A 13,492-nucleotide genomic window follows, 5' to 3' on the forward strand; every position below is an offset into this window, starting at 1 on the left:
AGAAAATTTAGAAGAAGGAAAAAGCCACACACACACACACACACACAATCAGGATATAAAATACTAAATACATGGAACATTATTATAGTGGAAAAGCACCTTCCTTTATTTTTGGCACATGTGTGACAGTCGTCTGCACTACACCTCTCTGGAGTAGTGCGTTCGTCTCCTGTGGATTGCCATTCCTATGCTGAACAACAGCGCCACTGCAAGGACACCCACGGCCACTGCAAGAGCTATTATGACACCTGTGGGGGACAACAATCCTGTTTCAGTACATGTGACTGTGGAATATTTCCTGAAGCCCTGATATTTTTAAATCAGACAGTCTGTGCTGAAAAAACCTTTCCTCAGTCCCCAAAGTGAATACAGGAATAAACATATTGCACCAAAACCTTAGCGATGCCAATAGTATGTGTTGAAATAGAAGCAAATAGAAGGCAGTGCAAGCATGACAATATAAAAATATCTACTTTTTCTTCACCTGTACTGGAAGAACTTAACCTAAACCCGCACTCTGCTCCCCAGTCCTCTGCCACCACATCCTGCACCAGTTCAGTGAACATGGACAAAGGGCAGGGGCTCAATCCATTGCATCCTGGCACTGGGTTTGGGTAGGGGTCGCGCCAGGAGTCATTGCGGTAATACAGCTCCACAGAATAGGATCTGGGGAATTGTTAGGATGAACACAATGAAATGACACACATTTGCAGTAAGTGTTATGTAAATGACTTTTTATCATGTGCTAATCTGGCCATTGCAACTCTGGATTGCTGCCATATTTCCATCTAATTGAAAAGAAAAACAGAATGGTTTGGTGCTGTTAAACAATGAAATGCAATCACTCAAAATCTGGTGTATTTTAGCCATCTGACCTATATAGTGTTGATTTAATATGCAAAGAGGAAAGGGCATTGAATAAGGCTGGGAAAAGTCATTACCCATCATACTCCTGGTAGAACTCAAAGAGCTGACAGGCAGCGTAAGGAGGGAGAAGGCCGTTGTACACATCCAGAGCAGCCTGGAGGGTGATGAGTGTGGAGTCATGCTGGCATGAGACACAAACATCACAGTAATAAGGAGGTGAGGGGATACAGAATGTGAAATAGATTACAATTTGTTATGTGAGGTTGTGCATGTGCCCAAACATTAAACTTACAGCTGAATACATAATGAATTTGAGTGTGCTCCCTTGCTCTACAGCCTTGGAGAAATTCCTTAGGATGGCATTCAGCAGGACGCCTGGAAAATTAACAGTGTCAACAGTGCAAATTAAATTTTTCCCAGACACCAAAGCAATTTCTTTGACCTTATTAAGCATCTTGTCTTCGCGCTGTAATCATTTTTGTCCCATTAGCTCGTATGTGCTTACATGCTTTTGGGAAACTTGACCCTGACTCTGGCTTTACACTGGCAGATGCATAAACAAAGCCTCAGCCAGTAGTCACAACAGACGATACACAGAGCATGTGTATCCTAATAACATTTAATTATCAGAACAGTGCTTTAAATTAATTTGCTCTAATGTGAATCCTCACCTCCCGAGAGCCTTGCCTTCTCTTTCCGCTTGTGACTGAGGATGCTGTACATGACCTCAAAGGATGCTATTCTCTTTAGGGTGTCCAGAACATCTTGGGTGGCCCAGCGTGGGAGAGTCAAGTTATGGATCCTCTGCGTGAGAAAATAATATTCATTACCTCGCATCACACTAATACTCAGATTACACAACACATGGATCACAACAAAGGGGGGTTTAAATGGCTGTATTTCATCGTTTCTATTATCCCGGCTATTTTTAGCACTGGTCTGAAGATAACAGATGCTCATTTTGCAAGTGTGAATGAGCGCATTCAACCTGGCCTAGAATCCACCCATCTCATAATGCTTTAATTATCATTTCAATATGTTGTCCTATTCATGTCTTACTGTATGTATAAAAATGATTTCCCTACGCTCCAGGCCCCCTCCCCGTCTCTGCAGATGTGTTGGAAGAAAGCAGATCTTCTTTCTCTGTTTGCAGCTGGTGTTTGTATAAGTGATGGGCATATTTTTAAACTGCATAATACATGTAGTATACAAGCTTCATAGTGTTTATGTGCATGATTCCATTGTGTGTATGTGCTCTTGCTGTGAACCACTGAGTATACCTGACAGGTAAGCGTGTCATAGACCCTCCATATTTTTTTGCCAACCAGTTTGGAGATGGGGTAACCGGTGTGGTTGGAAAGCTCCTCTACAAAGTGCTGCAAAAAGAAATTAGAGAAGAACATTCAACTTTTTAAAATTATTTCATTAATTTCATTGTCATTATCATTTTGCATATGGTGATATAAAACTTTGCTATAGTTGTATTTTCAGGTGCTCGTATAATGGCTCTTGCTGTCAGTGACTATAGTTTAAAAGTACACACAGTAGCAGTAGCTGGTAGATTATGCATTGATATTGATCACTGATGTAGTGATTGTTGTTTGTTTAGACTTTGGTCAGACAACAAAGTGACAAATGGCACCATTTTGATTGTTGTATGTAACTTGCCTCCAGCAGAGGGTGTTAAAATCCAATGCAGGAGGCCCCTGTTCCTGATCTCAAACACCACCTTAATAGGCAGCGCATGGGACTCAGTTTAATTAAAACCTTTTTTATTGTAATTCTTAATCTAATTAAATCCAAACCGTTAATTAGCATCTCTGAGAATGTGAGAGAAATTGCACTGTGCAGCTTTTTGTAGGCACTGGAGTCACTGTGCCTGAGAAAATTACTGAGAGGACATGATGTCTACAGCACACCTAACACGTCCACTGGAGGTGCTGATAACGTTGGCACCAACAACTGTGAAGTGTATATTTCACTGTTTTACAGAAATGTACATTTCACTGTGTCAGTTCATTTACAAATCAAGGCATGGGTAAGTAGAGAGAAGGCCAGGAGAAATATTCACAGCAAATCTGACTGTGATGATATAAAACAACAGACAGGCACATGACTCATGGTAAAGTGATGCTGTGAGTAGAACGTTCACGTCATTGAACAGATGTTGAGGATGAGTTACAGTGAGGACTGTCTTTGTTTGCATCACCTGGTGAGCCCTGAGGTACCTCTGGTAGGTCTCACTCTCAAAAGTCTCCGTCATCAGCGCTCTGAACCTCGGACAGTCTTTGCCTGGAGACTTCAACAGCTTGAGAAATCGAAAACAATAGCACAACATCAGTGGACATAATGCACATTACTGCAGGTGCTGCAAGTCTTCTGGGCACAATTATACATTCATTGCATGTTTTAAAACAGTTGAGTGTTTCAGTGCGCCAGGTTCACAGCTTTAGGTGAACACAGACAGCAACATGGAACTACACAGAGAGGCTCAAATGACTCCATCTTGAGCAAGTTTCTACTGAGCTGTGAATGGCTGCTGTGTGAAAGGAAATATTTATGTGGCTCAGCATCCCACCTTGTCCTGGGCCCTGGGGATGGTGTGCACTGGAATGGGCCGCCACAGTAACTGGGGCATGATTGGAGGCGGGCGTCTGGTTGGGGAGAACATCCCAGCGAGGCAGGCCTGGGCACTCATGAGAGTGCGGTCGTAGTCAGTGCTACGCACGTATAACTGTTGGACACATGGGGGGAAACATGGTAATAAAATGTGAGCATATTTATTGTACTAATGCACTTTGTAGTCACATTCATATTTATTCTTTATCTTTGCACTAAATGTCACCTGATTTATATTGTTTGATGTACTGTTGTTGTGTTATATGTGCCTTGTAAGGTGACCTTGAGTGCTTTGAATGGCGCCTTTAAATAAAATGCATTATTATAATTATTATTATTATTATATTGTTGGTAGTATACTTGTTACACATACCACAGTCTACTGTGTTCTCCCAAATGGGACAGTCATACTTAGCTTGCTTTTTATAGAAAGTGGAAATGCACTTGGAAACTCAAAAGGAATGCATTTGCACTTGCAATGTGGAAATGCACATAATTCACTTTCTATTTTTATGTAATGCAAAATAAATGCACCAAGCAAAGCAGCAGTGTATCATGAGTGAGCTGTATTTATTCCAAGTCAACTGAGGTATTCCCTTAAAAGAGGAGGAGAGTCACATGAAATCCAAATGGATGAGTGAAGGAAGGGGAAAAAGATCCGTCTTACTGTGATCTTCTCTGACATCAGACTTTGCTCGTCTATATCTCTCTGTCACCCTGTGTCAGGTTTTTGCACACTTTAAATCACACTGATAAGGTTGGATGTTCCTGTGATATGCTGAGAACCCCCCCCCCCCCCTCCACTTTTTGTCAAATTAAAACAGACATGGCAGAGCAGGAAAAGGTATGGTACAAGTTGACTATGACTTGGGCGATGAAGCGCAAATGATACTGAGAAGAGTTGTTATTTTTGTGGTAATTGCATTGTATCTAAGGGAGGGCAAGAAGACTGATTGCAAGGATGGAGAGAGGGTGAGGGTGGGGTAAGTAAGTGAAAGCAGGGGAAAAAAAGGAAGCCACTTAGTGTAAAAAAAATAGGGTTAGGAAAAGAAAACGGAAATCATATCTCCGTAATGACGGTATGCCGAGCATGCAGCCCCGGGGGCACCCTGAACCAACATGCGTGCTGCCAACTGTACTGTACATGGAGCCCAGGGGCAATTTCCCCGCATGTTACAGCATATTACAAGTCATATCACAAACATGAGTCATGCTCATTAACTTAGTCTGTGTAGTTACAACCATAGCAGACAGTGGCTTTGCAAAACATGATCTTATTTCCCCATGTTAGAGTGAAGGAACACATGACAGCAAGAAACACAAGCATGAAAGAAAGCAAAATGTAACACACACACACACACACACAAATACACCTACTTCTTTGTTGTCGTAGTCTGGATCGAGAAAGTTTCCATACCGCCTCCTCAGAAACCTACCCAGCTCAAACTGTTGTTTAATGCCCAGCTGAAAGGAAAAACTGCTGTTAATTGTTGTAGAATCTGACCTTTTGTTGAAGATTTAGCAGATTTAAGGTCAGGTTGAATTTATTTACATAACATAATAAATTTCACTCCTTCTCCAAGGCCTTCGAGTTTATTCATTGTAAACTGGCTAATTGCCTGAGAGCAGAACAATGTCATAGAGGGAAGGAATTTAATTAAAACTCTATAAAGTAAGCTTTTCCTCCATCTCAAGACTGAAATTTAACTATACTGTAATGTATGACACCACATCTGAAGCTACTGCACACACAGGCCTGTGATGAAATACACAAGGGATAGAGGTTTACAGGAAAATGAATGGATATATTGACTTTTAAAAAAATGTATAATAATAATTGACATATATTTCTGTCATGTTTACTTTCCACATGCAGACACAGAATAACAATACCTCAGTCAACTGTCCGAAGCCTTGAGCCCACACTCCCTCCCCATGAGGATCCCTGGGATACGACTCAATAGGCGATCGATCACCATGTCGGAACACCTTAAAAGTCATAACAGATTATGTCACATGGATTGAGACGCCAGGGTTCTGTACCAGCCATTACAGTGTGTACTTAAGGGCAAGTAATCCACCCTGAGACAGAAGTCAAAAATAGAAACCTGTGATCTTTGACAGTTCATTCTGGATTTGAGACACAGAGGAGTCATTTTGATGATGTCATCAAGATAAAGATGCTGTGGAGGTGCGCTGTTATTATTAACTTGAGGACTCATTTTTGGAGTTGTGACATAATACTCAGGTCGATTAGGCTGGTTTAAGGACATCTCTGATTCATTGTTTTCCTGTTAGCACCACAGTGATTTAAACTCATCAGGGTGTAAAACCTCAAATAAAAACAGACCACACAGTAAAGTCAACAAGGTCATGGCTTGCTTTCAAAGGTGAGAGTTAATTGATGCAAAACACCTTCCTGAGACTGCCTTTAACTAAGATTAAATACTGAACTGAAATTATAGAAACTGAACTCAAGTCAACTAACATAAAAATAAGTAAAATTTCATAAAATGTAATAAAACTGTATTTTATTCCATTTAATTTAATTTAATTTTGCTACACACAAAAAAACAAACATGTTGATAAGACTGCAATGAATACAATTCCACTTGGTGACACGTAATACACTTCACCCAAACTCTTGATAAATGGTTACTGTCAGCCTACATATAAAATTGTAGTCTGTGACAAACACAGTAATATTACACACTAGGTTGGGTGCTTTAAAAAGGACAACCAATATAAATATATTTCATAAACAGTTGTTCATTCTATATTGAACTACAGCGCAAGAGAAAGATATGCAAAGAGGTTTATGAACGACACTGCAGTGTCTGGGAGAGATATGCTTGACACTGTTGGAGTTTAGGCTCAAAGTAATCCTTTGCCACATACAGTGTGTAAATATAATAAGACTCACTGAGCAGAAAAATACAGTGTAATCAGCAGTAACATACAGTAATATCACTCTCATGTTATCTGAATTGGCTCCCAGATATTAAAAATCTAGCATTCAACAAATAAATGCTGTCAGTAATATTATACAAACATCTCACATGGATGTATCTTTTATAAGACAGCTTATATGAAACACATGAAATACATGCAATACTATGTTGTAGTAGTAGTAGAAGTAGTAGTGGTAGTAGTTGTTGTAGTAGTTTAGTTTAGTTTAGTTTAGTTTAGTTAGCTCAAATTAACATTTATGCAAAAAAATAACAGATAATATACAATGCAGGAGGAGGCAGAAAACCTGAATGGGCTTATTTAAAGCCTCCACCTAAACAATGTTCACAACATTACAGAAAATAATATGACCACATAAAAGTGAGAAATAATAATAACACACACACACACACACACACACACACACACACACACATACACACACATATGTATATATATACCTCATACATATAGATAGATAGATAGATAGATAGATAGATAGATAGATAGATAGATAGATAGATAGATAGATAGATAGATAGATAGATAGATAGATAGATAGATAGATAGATAGATAGATAGACAGACAATAACAACAACATAAAAACAGAACTGCTATCCTTTTTTATTATGTAGACATTTTAAAGAAAATTGGGGGAAAAATGATATACTTACAGCTACGACAAATTTCAGCTCCCGACACTCAGTCAAGCAGATGCAACAGAGAAGAAACACACAGCCCAAACTTTCCTGAAACGTCAACATCTTCCTGACTTGTCAATCTCTTCCTCCTTTACAGAGTTCCCCTGCTGACGAGAAGTAAAAAAAAATGGCAAGAAATGTGAATTGTTAAATGCCAGACTGAATACTTCTAAATTATAGTGGAACAAAGATTGTGCAAATGTGTCTTTCAGACCAATTATACAACATATTAAATATGCATGTTGTGTCATCATTTGCAAAATACTGTAGCACTCTGTCCTGGATTGATGTCATCTTGATTTAATTATTCACGAAGAATAACTGAATGAAATATCATATACATTACATCACAGGCACAACTAAATGTTGCATCAAAAAAGATTCAAATACATTACAAATCACACAAATTAATATATGCACTTACCTCAGTCCCTGTTCATACATATTCCTCTTTCAGTGAAATGAGTTACAGACAGAAGCTGCAGATCCCAAATCTTCAGTCATACTCAGACTTTCATCAACTGCATAGTCCAGTAGAGGAGGCAGTGCTTTTATAGCCCCGCTACCTGACCTTTGATCTTGAGGACACATGTTTGGTCCCTCAGTCTTGATAATGCCACTGTAAAGCCGCTGCCATATGTTCTTAAGGACACTCATAGCTTCAGAGGAACAATGACAAAGAAAATGGGTTAAGTGTAGACACACCCACCTGGCTTCTCAGATTGTATTCCTACGTGAATAAACACACAAATACCCACATGCACACTGGCCCAGGGCCACAAACACTCATTATAACATGCTGTCATCCGCCGTGGGTTTGGCCCCAAGATTACAGGGCCTGGAGTGTTTTCCCTGACTCTGCACACATGTAAGTATCTGTTAGTATCAAAGGAGCTTTATGGGATACAATGGGATTAGTGAGTGTGAAGATCTAGAGCTATATAGCACTGACATCATATTTGATAAGTGCAAGATATGATCTGTTGTACTAAGTAATATACAGTGTTCACAGATGAGGCCTGTCAGTGTAACATAACTATGCTCAAGATTAAATTAAGACTACATAGACCTTGATTTAATGAACGAAATAGTGCAAATTGAATTTAATTATAAGATAAGTCTGGTAATACTTTACATGTTTCTTACTGTCATTACCACTGATCCCCAGTATTGTCCAAAAACTAGTAACATACAAAAACATACAAATAACCCACACATTTTGCACTTGCATTTTGCATTTTCTTTTATTATGATGAACACAGGCACTTAAGTTTATTTTGAGTCAATCCCATGTACAAGTCCTGGTGCCATAAATACTCACTCGCGTTCTAAATCTGTAGCAGAAAATAGCCCTAAATAATCTGTTTACTCCTGTTTGAGTAATGTTTCATAAAAACTGCAGTGCTCAGCTGTTTTAGGAAACTGATAAGCCTTTTTTAAAAGGCTTATCAGTTTCCTCATTGCTATGATCTTTTCAAGTTTACAATATAGAATATCATACTTACAGTTGGAATCAAAAGTAAGTGTGATGAAAACAAGCTGATTTTGGAATGCTTTAATGTAATAATAATAATTAAAACATTTTCATTACTTCTGCATTAAAACATCATTCATGGTCAAAATGGAACCAATTTAAAATACAATTAAACATATAGAGTTCAGTAATGTAGTGGAGTAAAAGTATAAAGTAGCATAAAATAGACTCTGAGACTGCCACTGAGCAGATTTGTCTCTGCCCATCTGTGTGAGTCTCTCTATCTCACAGCAGTGTTCAGTAATCACAGACACTCATGCACACGTGTGGTAGCTGGTACAGGTTGGTTTTGAAAAACCATACACCTATACAAATGGGTCAGTGAGTCCACCTGCGCTGATTTACAGCCCAACATATACATACTCAAGGGTCCGACTAAAGGAAAAGAAAGGAGTTTCAGCATATGAGACTAAGAGAGACACACACACACATACGTCATACATATATGAATACACGTACACACTAACACATGCACATTTGCTTTGGAAAATGCCACAATTGATACACACCAGTTCATTGAAGGGTCAGTAAACACGCATGCACCGATTCACAATACTGCATCTCCCTCTCTCTGTCACTCAAATAAACTGAAAACATAAACATAAACACACACACACACACAAACACACCATGCTTTTTTTCCTTCCTCTTGCCCAAGTGGCTGTAGTGTTTTTGTCTTTGTTGAAATAATTGCAGTGATTTTCAAGACCGTCGTCATGACAACGCAGAGGTTGATGCATGTTGACAGAATCTGTTGCAGGGCGACTAAGAGACTGAAAATGGGAGATAAGAGGTGGGAGGAGATGTGATGTGCGTGCCTGCGTGTGTGTGTGTGTGTGTGTGTGTGTGTGTGTGTGTGTGTGTGTGTGTGTGTGTGTGTGTGTGTGTGTGTGTGTGTGTGTGTGTGAAGAGAAATTGTGACGGGTGGGTGGGAGAGTAGAGGGGGGTTACATGTGCTTCAATCCATATGATGAATGGCGATGAGCTGTATGGGACATCTCAGCCTGATAGAACGAGGCCCGAATGAACAGTTATGAGTGTATTGTGAGTGGAGGAGAGAGAAAAAGAGACAGAAAGAGAGAGAGAGAGAGAGAGAGAGAGAGAGAGAGAGAGAGAGAGAGAGAGAGAGAGAGAGAGAGAGAGAGAGAGAAAAGCGTGGTGCTATTTTAGTCCGGACGTTGTCATGGAAACTGCAGCCTCACTACAAATGGAGACATCCAGAACACATGGATCGTCAAACAAATGGCGTGCGTTGGGCCCAGCGTGAAGCTACGCCATGGCTGTGCGACACTGTGCCATCTTAGTCGAACCCAACCCCACCCCCACTGGCACCCACCCCTCCAATCAGATAACAGTGCCGTCTTCTTCACAGAAACTGAATATAGGATAGCTTTTTTGGCCGTGGATGGGGGACAAACACCCAGAGTCAGGTGGCTAAGTGACAGGCCATGGTGTCCATTCAGGGAGTGAATCTCAGTCACTCATTCTGTCTTTTCATTAACAGTCTTTTCCACACTTCCTTCCCTTCTCTTCTCTCCTCTCTTGTCTCTTCTTCTGTCTACCCCTTCCCCTCTCTGTCTGTCTCCCATCCTCTTCCTCTCTGCCTCTCTCTCTCTCTCTTTCTCCCTCCCCTCTCTCTGAAGGACGGAGGTATTCCCACATTTCTTCGTTGCTATAGCAACACCGCAGCGAGAACAGGAAAGAGATGGACGCAGGCAGGCAAGCAGGGAGGGAGGGAGGGAGGGAGGGAGGAGGAGGAGGAGATGGAAACGTGGTGATGGGGGGGTAGAGAAGGGAGAGAGAGGGGAGAGAGGGGGTGGAAGCTAATGGTAGCAGCAGCAGAGCAGCCAAATGTTGGTGAATTCCCCTCTCGTCGCATCATGCTGGGCACAGACTCACATGTCACATCCACATTTGCATAATTGCCAGTAGGGATCTATTTGCTGTGTATGTTGCTATGGTTATTGATATGTTCCACGAAATGATACATGAGAACTGTCTCCGCTCTGCCATTTGACTCTTTTTTCCTCTCTGTGACATTGACCAGCTCTGCAGAACTTGCATCCAATTTCAGTCGTTTCTTGAACATTACTGGTGCAGTTTGGGGTTGAACTGCTGCACGCTTATTTTTCAGTGTTTCAATCAGCCTCAACTAATGCAGGTCAAATGACCCGCTAGACAAGAAGATGTATCTATGTGGAATACACATAGAAGCCATGGGAAGGCCGGAGCTATTTCATATCGATGTCATCATCCCATTCAATCAGGACAGAACGCACTCTCATTATCGCTTCATATATATCGCAAGGCGATAGAACAAAGCAGTGTTGCATCAATTTCCCCAACATGTAAAGATGTGTAGCACAGCTCTTGTGGCGTGGAGAGGGGAGATGAGCACACACATCTTCCTTGGCCCTCAGTAAATGTCTATGTCTGGTTGACATGTGTTCAAAATTCAATAGATGTGTATCACCCCACAATGAAATGAATATTCCTTTGCACATGCCGCATACATGTATGAATGCTTCTGCTGTTTGGTACCTGAAGTAGTCTGCTGCATGTCAACTGTCTTTGCTGTCCTCTCCTCTCAATCAATAACTCATCTCTTGACGTCAATATTGTTATGCCCCATGGGACAAAAATGTCCTTCTTTAGGACAAAAGGAGAATAAGCAAGATGTGAGAAAAGGGGATGTGCAAAATAGAAAGATGAGTTTAGTTCTGCTCTCATATGTCATTGTGTTATCTACATAAGAAATCTCCATGTTTTCCCATTGAAATACCCTATATGGTTTTCTGCTGGTAATGTTGACTGACAGACTCTTTTTGCTTCTGGCTTGAATTTGTCCTCTGAATGATTCATCCACACTAGATTAATATTGAGTGAATTGTATTTTAAAGCCACAAGACCTGCTATGTATAATTCACACATTTGCTTTCTTTTTAAATAAAAATATCACTACCAATCTCACTAAACATGAAGCTACAAAAGTGCCCAAAACTGGAAACAGGTGGGAGCAGCTAGCCTAGCTCTGTCCTACGGAAACAAAATCTGCATCATATTTACTGTACAGACATAAAAGTGGTATTGATCTTCTCATCTAACTCTCAGCAAGAAACTAAATCAGGCAAATTTCCTTGAAAATGCTGAACTTTAACTATTACTGCCAGAGCTGAAAGTACACACATTCCTGAAGCAACAGGGTAGGAAAACAACACTACACTACTCACTGTGCCATTAAAAGCCATAAGTGCCACAACATTAACCACACAAGTAAAAGCACTTCCCCTGTCAGCAGTTATGGCACATTAATTATCAAAAAGGTGTAATAATCTAATAATAACATCAGCACAAAGCCTTAAAATGTGTTTGTGTGTGGTTGTGCCTGCACTGAGGAACAATTTGCTACATACCTTCCTCCAATAATTACACAGAAGGTGTCTGTTTGTAATGCATGATGGAAACAAAATCGTTTTAAACCTCATCCTCCACTAAAAGCCCACAGTGTACATTAACTAGCATTTTTAGTGAGATATTTATGGACAAAAGCCTTTCTTTTTTTTCTATTTCTGGTATCATTTAATATGATTAGAAAGCATTACACAGAAGCCCATTACACATTGGTGAAGTGGATTTTCACCAGTATTTCAGATTTTCATTTGGAGGGATATTTTTGTCATGCACCCATTACATGAATTAAGAGTGTCATCGGACTAATTTCAACTAAACTTACAGCACCTTTAATATTTTAATTCAACTTAAAGGGCGAAAATGTGATTCTTTTGTGCCATATTAACATATACTACAGGGACACATAATGTGAAAACATGAATGAATAAGTAAAGTTATATAAAGAATAACATGTAGAAGCCTGATTCGGTGCATCACAAATCACATCCACAGCAGCAAACCTATTCCACAGCCACTTCAGCAGCATTTAGTGGAAAGAGAAAAAAACTGCTTTTTTTTCCGGGTGACATGTCTTGGTCAAGTTGAGTGTTTTATCCCCAGAAGAGATAAAAACTGTCTGGGGTTACGAGGTCTCCTGAGTGTTTGCTAAGTGCACTGAATGCTATGCATGTCTACTGGAAAATCTCCCCTTATAGTATGTTTGTGTAGCTACTCTCTCTGGATTATTAATTGAGATCTTTGGGGGGCGAGAAGCAAAACAATATTCCCAAGTCAAAAGATCTGCTGCACAGCTCTTAATGATACTAGGAAGCGAGGGGGAATCTAAATATAGACCGAAACAAAAGCAAAGTATGCTCAGTACAGTATGAGAAAGTCCACTGAGAGCAGCGGTAGTAAGCTCAGAATTCACCAACATAGTTTCATGTAATAACAGTAAAAAATGGAATCTTAAAACAAAGAGCAGACTTTAAATCAAAAGGCTTTTGATTTCCTTTTTATCCACAAATTAAAATCCAACTGGGTCACTGTCATATTTTCCTCATACTTTCCATAAGTCTTTGGAATCTGAGTCCAAGCCAAGCCTGCTAACTATGCTGTCTAGTCCACCCTCATATAAACAATGCCTAAATAGGCCACAGGAGTCTGCAGCCCATACGGTCATAGTGAACACACACTACTCTCATGTTAAAAATATGTTTTTTTTTCTCTCTCTGCTGCATTTTAAGTGTGAATAAAAGGTTTTCACATTTCCATGGTTCCTCGATCAGCGGAGAAGCAGCCCACAGACTCTGACACCTCTGCTTCACAGTGGAGTTTATGTTGTGTCAGGTTCCCCACAGACTCCGCAGCCTGTCTGTGGGCCAGGGGAGCTGGGGGGATTCCCTGGAGAAACACAGCTAGGAGGTTATT

At 40.2% G+C, this 13,492-nt stretch overlaps 1 protein-coding gene across 1 annotated transcript; it reads right to left on the reverse strand.

The window, feature by feature from the left end:
- Positions 1-138: 138 nt before the first annotated feature.
- LOC128381143 (testicular acid phosphatase homolog) lies at positions 139-7,200 on the reverse strand. Its single transcript, XM_053341092.1, has 11 exons — positions 7,111-7,200; positions 5,380-5,475; positions 4,864-4,950; positions 3,446-3,601; positions 3,077-3,175; positions 2,148-2,243; positions 1,539-1,671; positions 1,160-1,242; positions 942-1,048; positions 485-666; positions 139-248 (listed from the first exon to the last, which is right to left on the reverse strand). The coding sequence occupies exons 1-11, from the start codon at positions 7,198-7,200 to the stop codon at positions 139-141; spliced, it is 1,239 nt and encodes a 412-aa protein (XP_053197067.1).
- Between the last annotated feature and the right edge of the window lie 6,292 nt (positions 7,201-13,492).

This window comes from Scomber japonicus, chromosome 20 (assembly GCF_027409825.1).
Source record: "Scomber japonicus isolate fScoJap1 chromosome 20, fScoJap1.pri, whole genome shotgun sequence".
Lineage (NCBI taxonomy): Eukaryota > Metazoa > Chordata > Actinopteri > Scombriformes > Scombridae > Scomber > Scomber japonicus.

Coding starts and splice junctions, on each gene's coding strand:
- LOC128381143 (XM_053341092.1), bottom strand. CDS start 7,200: ATGTTGACGTTTCAGGAAAGTTTGGGCTGTGTGTTTCTTCTCTGTTGC. Junction 5,476..7,110: donor AGCTGAAATTTGTCGTAGCT/GTAAGTATATCA, acceptor ATGACTTTTAAG/GTGTTCCGACATGGTGATCG. Junction 249..484: donor GTTAAGTTCTTCCAGTACAG/GTGAAGAAAAAG, acceptor TGTCCCCCACAG/GTGTCATAATAGCTCTTGCA.